The 12,029-nt window shown below is 32.6% G+C and overlaps 1 protein-coding gene across 1 annotated transcript; it reads left to right on the top strand.

Moving 5' to 3' along the window:
- Nucleotides 1–3,648: 3,648 nt before the first annotated feature.
- LOC105327134 (multiple epidermal growth factor-like domains protein 10) lies at nt 3,649–11,159 on the top strand. Its single transcript, XM_066077710.1, has 8 exons — nt 3,649–3,829; nt 4,283–4,513; nt 6,193–6,447; nt 6,849–6,983; nt 7,183–7,320; nt 9,246–9,380; nt 9,912–10,049; nt 10,748–11,159. The coding sequence occupies exons 1-8, from the start codon at nt 3,748–3,750 to the stop codon at nt 10,924–10,926; spliced, it is 1,293 nt and encodes a 430-aa protein (XP_065933782.1). The 5' UTR covers nt 3,649–3,747; the 3' UTR covers nt 10,927–11,159.
- Nucleotides 11,160–12,029: the final 870 nt, after the last annotated feature.

Here is a 12,029-nt window from a genome sequence, read left to right as displayed (position 1 = left end):
TTATTAGCATATAACTGTTCTACGGATATTGTCATTAAGAAAAAAAATGCATCAAAACATTGTTATTCACTATCATAACACAAATTAAAAGTTACATCATTTCACCATAAATTACCATCAACAGTGCGCATTCTCCTCTTTTAATCATTATATAAACACAGTCTCAATTATTTGCCAAGATCCTTTTAGTAAAACATTTATTTAAATCCGTTTAAGTAGTATTTTTGTTTGGTAATATTTAATGGATTTATTGAGCAACTTAAAGATGAAATGCCTTTAGAAAACATTTTATTTTTTAATAAAATCTCGAGAGTAAACCATGAAACACTTGTTTTCAGATGAAGAGAAAAAAACAACATTCGTACGATCATCAACTAATCAACTAACATCAACTAATTGAGAAATTCCTGTACTTATATCCCGTCAACAGACTTGGCATTAATACAACCAGAGTAAGCAAGACACAAGTTAACGGCATCATAGTTTTAATATAATGCCGGCTCTCACAATTTCGCACTTTCTGATAAACCACTATTACTAAGTTCACTGCCGCCAGACAACATTTTTTAAATGGTTTTGAACTTTTCTTAATAATCAGCAATCTTATAATGATGTATTACGTGTTTTTGAAGTATATGAAACATAAACAAGATGCAAATCAATATCAAAACACATTATTTTAAAAGTTTTGAATAATTTAAACACAACGCAATGTTTACTGAATTTTAAATATTCAGCGGATCAAAAAAAAATCATCTGAGATAGTTACAAACAATACTCTTAGAGCAGACGAAATGAGTCTTATATCAACACAGAGACATCTGTATATCTCTTCTTGAACAAAATGTCCATCTATACTACTATATTAATATAATAGACTCGAATCTTTAAGCTTTAAAAGCGAGAAATCGGAAGAGTACTGTCATTTTTTAACACATTATTGGCACTTGAAGATTACCAATTTGTTTTCATTTTTTCTTAATCAAGCTTCGCTATTTAATAATCAACGAACATTCTTTTAAAAAATCCGGAAATCATATGGATTTTTCGGATTTTACAATCTTGCGCATACAATCACAGGAGGTTCTTTAGTTTTTGTTTCCACAATTGCACATTTGCATGGATAAACTCATAAACTATATTACAAATACCTGTAAATTTTTATTGAACTTTTGTCATATATATATATTCTTTTCAGCAAAGGAAATACGGGAGATAACTCTAACTCTGTGCATTTAACATGAAAAATCCCGATAGTTCCGAATGTCAACTCGAAGCGAGTGAAAAACGTTGCTGGAGAGTGTGTTGCATTCTTCAATAATATGAATTAAATTTTTAAATGAAAGGTATTTACAGCCTCAATATGGTTTATTATGAATAGTTTGACTGTTATATTTTCAATGCAGCTTCATTATTTTCTCCAAAATCGTTTCGGAGCGATTCAGCAATTTTCAGTTGCTACATGTACATCACAGGTATATGGGAGGCATTTGAATTTAGTGAAATTAATAGCATTATTATAGGCTTAAAGCTTTATTATGTAAATGGCAGCAATACGGTGTGTCGATGTATCATGTATTTCGTAGATGTCCGATATCATATACCATGAATGTCAACCCGTGCATGCACGGGTCAAAGTCTAGTGTACACTAACATGATAAGAGTTTACATTTGATGCCTGTAGGTTAACAATTTTTTTTAATGTGGCATTACACAGCGAGAGAAAAATAGAGAGAGAGAGAGAGAGAGACAGACAGACAGACAGACAGACAGATATAATTAACACAGTGGCATCTGTACCCCACCTTTAACTAAGCGACCATGTATAACAATTTGATTAGTGTTAGTGTTGCATGTTAATGAACACTCTTTACTGTGACGTTACACACACAGAGAGAGAAAGAGAGAGAGAGAGAGAGAGAGAGAGACGGAGACAGAGAGAGACAGAGAGAGAGAGAGAGAGGGAGAGAGAGAGGGAGAGAGAGGGGGAAAAGGGGACTTATATCAACATAGTGACATCTGTTCTTCCCCTTCACCTAACACCCCTAATGCTCTCTTATTACTATATAATAGAACCATATTAAATTTCATCACTTCATCGTAAATGTCACGCTAAGGTTGATATATGAAATTAAAAAAAATCATTGACAAGTTTTTATGTGCCATCACATTTTGTTCATTTTAGAATGAAAAAATTACGCAAAATTTGAAGGGCTGATTCCAGCAATTTATTGAATAAATCATGACGTTTCTATGTAACAAAGCCAATGTTGTAAACAATTTTGAAATTTGTTTTCGTTCCCAAAATTTTTAAACAAATTCCATCTAATAAAATAATCATTGCAGAAAATTTAAATAATTATAAAAAAAATCATGATGCCAGACTATGGGAAAAATAACTATCAGAATATCTCCCTTGCAAGGTAAGAAAGTAGTCATGAAGTAAAAGTTTTTAAAAAAGCAAAAAAAAAAAAAAAAAAAAAAAAAAGAGAAAAAAAAATAGACAAATAATTTCACACTGCAAAACCCTGTTCCCCCTTAAAAAAATAATGATATACAAATCTTGTCGAGTTTATCATGAATTTAGTACATTGTTCCTTATCGCACCCGCGTGCTGAATAAATGTTTTTGATGATATTTTTATCATTAATTTATAGTAATCGTTTTGAGTTTTGTTTTTTTTACTCAAGGAAGCGCAGTGCTAAAAGGCAAAAAAACTTTTTACTTTTTTTTGTTAGGTAAAGAAAACACATTGAGACGATATTACACATGTATACTTACTGTGTTACAGTTTTAACAATGCACTAAAATGCGAGCAAAAGATCAACACATTATATCATGCTTAAACAATACATGCCGCTGGTGTACAAACTGTATGATTGGTCAGCTCGTTTTTATTTGACCAAGTTACCTATTTACGCTTACGCAATGCAAACTCGTGAGGAGTTTTAAGAACAGTTTGTTTTTCCGAGAATTACCCTCCCTCAATGCAAGTTATTATCTTGAATTACTCAGTCATGAATCAATTTCAATACAGTTGAATTTTGCCATGGTATTTGTGGGCAGCCCCCCCCCCCACGAATTTGCATCCTCAACGAAAACAAATTTAGAAACAGTAGAAAGAGTTACTGAAACTGAAAATTGACGCATTAACGAAATTACACACCACGTATAAGCAAAAAACCAACAATCCACGAAAATTGGTCCCCATGAAATTAAATGATTTCACAGTATATTACTCAACATACTCTAGGTATCGTTTATTTTGCCATTAAACAGATAAGTAAGGTGAACATTATGATATTACTAATTCAGACACAAACCAAGTAACGTACGTGTGCAGTAACTCGACTACATCAACAACCTTTTATACATTTACATGCATTTATTATATCATATTATTATATTAAACTATATTGCTTTAACATTTTCAAATGATGAAAAAAAACATAAAGGTCTAATTGTTGTAATAATGATTGACAGCTAGTCATTGAACATCGTACTAAGCTCTTAATACTTCTTGTTTTACTTCCTCGTCATGTGATTATTGAGTCTGCGCCTTCACTACGACACGCACAGTGAACCCCTCCCTTACTTAAATTTCTAAGCAAATAAATATATATTTAAACAGCCTGTCTACATCTGTCTTCTAAGACGAATGCAAACTTTATTTTTGCTTTGTTATTTCTGTTAGGCAACAAAATCTGTACTCATAGAGTTATATAATTTGACCAGATTGACAACAGCATGATGTCCCTGTCCGGACACTCTGTGTATCCCCATGATGTCCTCGCTGTGATCTGTCTGCTGACAGTATCCCAGGCGTACGGTGAGTCCACTTTATGTACATTTCTATAACTCATGATATTTTCCAAATAGGTTGCTTTGGGTTACTTTACAAGGAATGAAGCAAACCATTAATTGGTAATTTAAAAGAATAAATTGTACAAAATAAGGGCATTTTATTGAATTTCCCAAAAAATATTGATAAAATAACAAAGGGCCATACCACATTATGGGGGGGGGGGTATGCTTTTTTCCAGTCTCTAACCTTATGCTGCATCAACTTCTCATATTATGTTATTAATTCTATTTTTGAACTACATTTGAATTTTATATATATTTATATGTTTTGCTAGATTAAATTGATACTTTTGAATCGTTTTAACAACTGCATTTGAATGTTCAATACATGCATACATGTATTATAAACATTTAGAACCACGAGTTGACATCAATCACGATAGTAATGTTGTTAAAACATGTGTGTTTATCTTCACAGTTAATGTTGCACTCAACAAACCAGCATACCAACAGTACCCATACAGTCCAGGTGACGACACATATAACGCCACAAACGCTGTAGACGGACGTAAATCAGACCTGAGTATGGATGGAGGTCAATGTTCTGTATCAAATGATAGACAAACCGCTATCTGGTGGGTGAACCTGTCCAACATCCACAGCATCCATCACATCACCATCTACTTCAGGACGGACCATCACCAATGGGGTATAGTCACATTTACTAATTCTCGTTATTGATAAGGTTCTGTCAAACGTACATATTCCGTTGTTGTTATTATTTATAATGAGACAGTTTAGGGGGCTTGTCCCGTATATCATCAGAATCCAAAACAATATTACATGTTTGTCAGTGTTAATGTATTCATCAGTATGATAAACAACGAAAAGGCAGCGCTATAATGGCATCTCCCGGGTAAGAACATTTTTTTAAAATTCAAAATAGTGTGATGTTTATATAAATGTTCACTTTAATTCCGAAATGGCTTTATTTGATAACGACGTAAGTTTAAGCCTGACATGAGGATCCCCCCCCAACCACTGGTGGGACGAATAACAAAATTATCAGAGAAATATAAATCTTATATTCGTTCAGATAATTCTCTAAATTATATCTGCGAGCATAACTTTTGTTTAGGTGCACAACGAAATTCAAGTTATTTTCTCAGATATCTATGACAAAGGTGTGTCTCCTATCAACTTACGGACAAGATTTAAAAATAACTGCCACAATAAAAAAAATATCCACCTGTTTACTCTTCTTTGACTTAGTAAAAGGACGCATTTTATTAATGTATAAGTCAAATTGTTAAATAATTATGAAAATACCGTTTAATAGCAACATTTTAAACAGGAATTTTGTAATATTGTTTATTTAATGCCCTCCTTCGAAGAAGGGAGGGCATATTGCTTAGCTGCTGTCTGTCGGTCTGTCTGTCTGTCGGCCCATAAACAATCGCGCTCATTTTCTTCGCAGAGGATGAACATATTGAAATGAAAGAACTATATATGATATAAGTTAAATTTGGCCCCCATAATTCGCCATTATTTAAGTGTTTCGGGTACAATAAAAAGTTAACTTATTTTTTAGAAGAGTTGATATAGAATATATTTTTCATATATTTATTTGATTTATTTGCACTCACTGGCAGTATATGACGTCAGAAGTGACGCTATTTTTAGAATTCAATCAAAATCAGTCAATCTTTTCTTGAATGGGAAACATAGAGCGCATGCTTGAACAAGATAGTTTTTATTGTCACTTATTAGTCTTGGGTAGATACATCTCTGATTAAAATATTTTGTTTGTTCAAACATGCGCTCTATGTTTCCTGAAAGAAAAACTGCTTGAAAACAAGCTGTTTTATGCTAAAAATGCAAAAATGGCGGGAAAAGGTTGTCTTAACGATGTCATATTTCTATATTGTGGGCACTTGAATCAAAATGAATATTATTTAAACACATCACATATAAATCTGAACTAAAAAATCAAAGAATTACAGAAAATGATGATGTTCATTTTAGGGGGCCATTTTAGGCCCATATCATATAGTACTTTGGTATACAGGTTTATCATGATAATATCTAGGTCAAGTTTGATATTGGGTACGAGCGAGCCATTTTTGACAGAGTTATGGTCCTTTTAAACAATATAACTAACTGCATAAAACGTGTATACTCTGTTGTAAAACATCGTTATATACTTTAAAAGGACATCACTGCTATCAAATCGACATGAATTATATCTACATGCCCGGTTCATTTGTGCATATATTGTGTGTCAACTATATTTGTGTATAGACCATGTCACAATCATTCATCGTTATTTTTCTATTTAGCTACATATGCCCTTCCATCTAAAATAATTGTGTTAAATTGTTCTTGCAGGTCCTTCTGATGAGCTCACACTGTACTTTCTTGGATTCTCGGTGTACGTTTCCAATACAACAGACAGACTACAGGGAACACTATGTTTCAAGGACAACAAATTTACACGGGCCACCATACCTGCTGTCTTCACCACCACCTGTCCTGTACATGGACAGTACGTCATTTACTACAACGAGAGACTACCAGGAGTTACCTACCCTGACGAGTACTCTGATGATGTGTCCAATGACCTCTGTGAAGTTGAGGTGTATGGTGAGTGCACTTTATTCTTTAATTAAATATGTAAATAAAAAGATAGTAACGGTGATTCTGCCATTATCTTTAAAGCTGACTGACTTTAGTATGATACCTATACATTGTGTGTTTGATATATTTAAAGTGTTTTTCCCCACACAAAAATAACTACATGTATTGATTTAAACAATTTAATTCCACATTAAACAATAATGATTGCTTTATTTTTGTCAATGGTGTCCCCTCACAATGCTACATAAGAGATTGAAATGAACAATATCAAAATAAATAGTAAGGTAATGATGTATATGCATTATAATATGCATTATTTAATTACCATTATGTAACTCACGAATAATTACTTTGAAGTAAAAAATGTCATTTTACATATGATCATATTACCATTGTATAAATTGAAGGATGCCCTGCTACCGGATATTTTGGGTCCAATTGTTCCGTTCCCTGTCCAGACATCAACTGTCAGTACTGTCACATAGAGACGGGCACCTGTCAGGGCTGTAAACCTGGATTCAAAGGCCACCGGTGTGAAATGGGTATATTTGCAGATATGTGGCTCGATGGAAAAATAATTCTCAGTTGCCGTATAGATAGTTAAATACTAATGAACATGCAGATACAACAAAGTGTTATATATATTTTTGTGTTTTTTAAAGCCTTGATCAGATTACAATAAAGTAAAAAACAATATGTCATTTTTGATTACTTTTCATAAAAATTGGTTTGTATCGATAGATTGTGCAGGAGGAACGTATGGTGCTGGCTGCAAAGAAACATGTGGACACTGCCGTGACGCAAACCAGTGCTCCATCAACAATGTGACTTGCTTAACTGGGTGTGATGCTGGTTTTAAAGGAAACTTGTGTAGAACTGGTAAGTGTGTGGATAAATAAACACAATTAAGTGACGTAAACACGCGTTCTTTCAACAAATAAATGGCGGGCAGGTCGGCGGCTGCCAAAAGAGTACCCTCATTGTACGGACAACTCCTCCTACATCCTCCTACAGTTTTCAAGATAGGAAGTTGTTCTTTTGAATTGTACAGATATCATAGCATATTGCTAGGATTTTTATTTTTGATAATTCATGAAAAAAATACCAGCTTTCGAACCTAGTCATTTTCTGGCAAAATGTTGCATGTAGGGTACTCCATTTCACTGAAAACAGTACGTACTGTTGATCAATTCAGGCTTGACATGGATTATGGATACAGTTCATATAAAAGAAACCCGGTTTGCTGCTGTCAAATCGACACCTATTCACTTCTTTTCTTATTTATTTATTTCATTTTTCACCTTTTTTACAGACAAAACACCACTTTTTTTTTACAGACTCTCACACACATGAGATCGGTATCATGTATTAATATACACCTACCTATATAGATACACCCAGTATACGGTACATTTATCCAGGAATAATTATTTAATATTTATTTAAAAAACCCTACGACTTTATAATGACCATCATTTTTTAAAGTCTTCAGTAAGAAACAGTTCAATTTCTATATTACATCAGGTTTGAAAGTAGAACATTGGCGTTGGTTAACATAGCATTTTGTCTTTTCTCGACTTTTGAAAAATATGTTTCTTTACCAATATGACAATCAAATTAACTGCATGATCCATATCTGGTAACCCAATAGTACACTCTGGATATCAAATATAATTTTATTGTGTTATTTTATTATTTCATACTAAGTATAGACATATTTATTGCATATTCTTGCCCTAAATTCCATAAAAATATAATTACGCGTGAATTAGGTTAGACATTGTTTTGTGACGTATGGATCATAGACGTAAATTTCTACTAAATTCTGAAGTGGAAAAAATCAAGGGAGTTTCGAAAACGGTGCAATACCGATACGTACCTGCCCTTCTGCCTTGCAGAATTTGTATCAGCCCTTGAGAGTGGGCGGTTATTATAAAGTAAGCTTTATTGTATATGTAAAAACCTTGTACATGTAATCATTACTGAGTAAGTAATAAATACATATATTTACATTCCACATAATTTTTGCATGTTAAGTGTGTTGAAAGCTACGGCAGTTATACTACTGTAATACACACAGGGTACCCAAAGGTTAAAATGACGAGGGTTATTATGACGTTTTATTATAACGCGCGTTACTCAATATGTATGCACACACCGCTGCAGTTATGAGACTATACTTTAAAAAAATCATGATTTAATGCTATATTAAATTAGATTAAAATATGCAATGTAACTGTTGTGTTAAAAGCAGTCTGAACTTCACATAATGAACCATTATCAGCTTCATCCCCCCTCCTCTATATACAGCAATTATTCCACATTGTTCAATTCAGGGTTTTTACGTCACGTCTTTGTCGACGTCAAATCGTTACAACATTAAAATGAAATTCGGATATATATTTCCGATGAACAGAAAGCCGGATACTTAGAGTGCATTATATGTATAACAGTGTGGTCGTTCGGATGTCGTATCCAAAGTCAAGAACAAAATTATAACTACAATGTCCTGATGCATCTCAAATTTATTCTGCAAAGTTGGATCCGCATTTTAATTTAATTTATTTCATGAATATTGTAAAAAAAAAATACAATGGACAATAATCTGCTTACCTTCGTTCAATCTCACATCAATTTAAATAAAGAGGCTGAGAAAAAAAAAGAAATATCGTTTTTGGAGACTGCAGTCAAGATCATAAAATTTAGTTAGTCACATATGTAATATGGACAAACTTCTACATTTGCAACTTAATTTATAAATACACTTATTTGTACATATAATTAAAATGATTTTAAACTTTTAGTTTGTGACAAAGGTTCGTATGGTTACGACTGCAATAGAACCTGTGGACACTGTCGTGACGTAAATCGGTGTTCTATTATAGGGACATGTTTGACTGGATGTGATGCTGGATATCAAGGGGATTTGTGTAAAACATGTAAGTGTTAGGTTTTATGATATACATTTCAATTAACCAAAAATGTGTATTGCAATCAAAACTTTAATACAATACTGATAATGTTACAGAGTAATCTGATTCTCAAGATCAACACTATGAGATTTTCTAGGTGTTTATTACTGCTGTCTTATTAAACCAATGAAAAAAAAAGTTTGTATTTTTTAAAATTTGGTTTGAGAAGATTTTTTTTTATAATAGGTTACTGTTGTAGCTAGATAAGCATTAATTTATTGCTTTTCCCAATAAATATGGATAATTCGTAATGAATTTATCATAACATGTATGTACCCAGCTTGATCCTAGGAGACGGGCCACTTTCCTTCTTTATAGATCTGGTAATCTGCGTATGTCTTATTGATATCAAGTTTCTCAGATCAAGTTGCTGTTGAAATGAATATATATTTACTATCTAAATCTAATTATACATGAATGATTTCAAAACAATTAAAATGAATAAATTTTCTTGACACATTGACTTATTAATAATAAGAATTACAATTTCATTCGAAGCTTGTGACAGAAGGTGGTATGGTTCTGAATGCAACGAAACCTGTGGACACTGTCGTGACATCAACCAGTGTTCCAATATCAATGGAACTTGTTCGACTGGGTGTGGTGCTGATTATCAAGGGGATTTGTGTAAAACTCGTGAGGATAGATATATATATATATATATATATATATATATATATATATATATATATATATATATATATATATATATATCTATATATAAAGCACAGAGAAATTCACCTTTTTGGAGCTCCACCTCCGCCCCGGCCGGGGCTTGAACTCACGACCTCTGGAACCCATTCTCCTAGCAGTGAGCGGCCACCGCGCTAACCACTGGGCCATCTAGGCAGAATTTCTCTGTGCTTTATGTATATCTTTATTATTCACTATGGGCAGGTATATGTCAATTTGAGAGTTATTGCAATGTTTGTGCTTATTATATGTATATATCTATGCAATGTGTATTGTCCCGATCCTCTCAAATTGTCGTTTAACTGCTTTCGTCCTGTATCTCAAACGACCGTGTAGTGAGCGACCAGCGTGCTAGTTTCCCTTCCTCATCGAAAGCAAGATTTTAGTCTTTCCTAGATGGCCAAGTGGTTAGCGCGGTGGCCGCTCACTGCTAGGAGAATGGGTTCCAGAGGTCGTGAGTTCAAGCCCCGGCCGGGGCGGAGGTGGAGCTCCAAAAAGGTGAATTTCTCTGTGCTTTATATATATATATATATATATATATATATATATATATATATATATATATATATAAACATTCTATACGTAATGATTCAGTATGTAGTGATTAATACTTATTATTTTACATATTCTATCCATGTCAGTTTGCCCCGTTGGATATTTTGGAGAAGACTGTTCTGAGACATGTATCAACAGTTACACATGTGATGGTTGTAACGATGTCAGTGGTTCATGTGATTATGGCTGCCGTCCTGGCTGGATTGGATACTTCTGTCAAAAAAGTAACATATTTATTTTCACACATAATTTAATTCAACATTGAGTTTTGAAAAAAAAAATCGAAACAAATGTATATTATTATACATATATCAATTTAAGCAAATGTGAACACATAAATTGCAAGCAAGACAAAAATGAAGAGGAATCGTTTTTTCATTTTAAGTTTATGGACAAATTTTAATCGTGTAAAAACATTTTAAAAATGCTAACGGGTTGATTAAAACTGAATTGAGTGTATTAGAATCCAATGATTTGTTGATAGGTAAGTGTTTATAATTTTTTTTTTATTTCAAGCTAGACAAACAGAGAAACAAAAAAAAAACCAGAAACAAAAAACCCCACAAACAGACGAAAAAATTACAAAACATACAATATATATATATATATATATATATATATATATATATATATATATATATATATATATATATATATATATATATATATAAAAGACAAAAACATACTCGTTTGCGTAACATAAATACTCATGGGACTAGAATTCAATGGCAGTGCGGTGGAGCTGAATTTTGGAGAATGATGCATTACATTACCATGAAATATTAAGTATATATACCAGTTTCACCAGAAAATGGGGGAAAAATTCTGAAAAAAAGGAATAACCATGAATGACTTTCTATTAGATTTGAATGCGCATTACAACGCGTTGTCGCGTTATTGTTTGGAAAAACCTGTTATGTATGAAATAACTGGGGAAATACACGCGGTGCGTCACAAGTAAGTATTAAAACGTTGCCTGTAAAATATATGAAGCAAGACCAATTTCTCTGAATAATGCTTATTTATCAATATTTGTATATTTATTTCAAAAAATATTTTCACTAATCTTTTCAAACGTTAAAGATGGAAAAACATATCATCATCCTTAAATTGTGCATAATATATGTGCAAGATTATGTGCAAGATTAACATGTTTTGAATTATGCATTTTTTTAAACATTGTGTGCATATATTAATATGTTATTGTGTATTTTATAACCCCATTGTTTGTTCTTCTTTAACTTTAGATTTCCACCCTTTGTATATGTGGATTTGTTTGTAATAAACCATTTAAACACGCTTGGTTGACGGTGTTTAGTCTGAAACATGAGTACATTTAACCTGTAAATTATGGCATTCAATTCCATA

Source organism: Magallana gigas, chromosome 1 (genome assembly GCF_963853765.1).
Source record: "Magallana gigas chromosome 1, xbMagGiga1.1, whole genome shotgun sequence".
NCBI classification, from domain to species: Eukaryota; Metazoa; Mollusca; class Bivalvia; order Ostreida; family Ostreidae; genus Magallana; species Magallana gigas.
The sequence above is the reverse complement of the archived record's forward strand: the minus strand, read 5'-3'. Positions and strand labels throughout refer to the sequence as shown.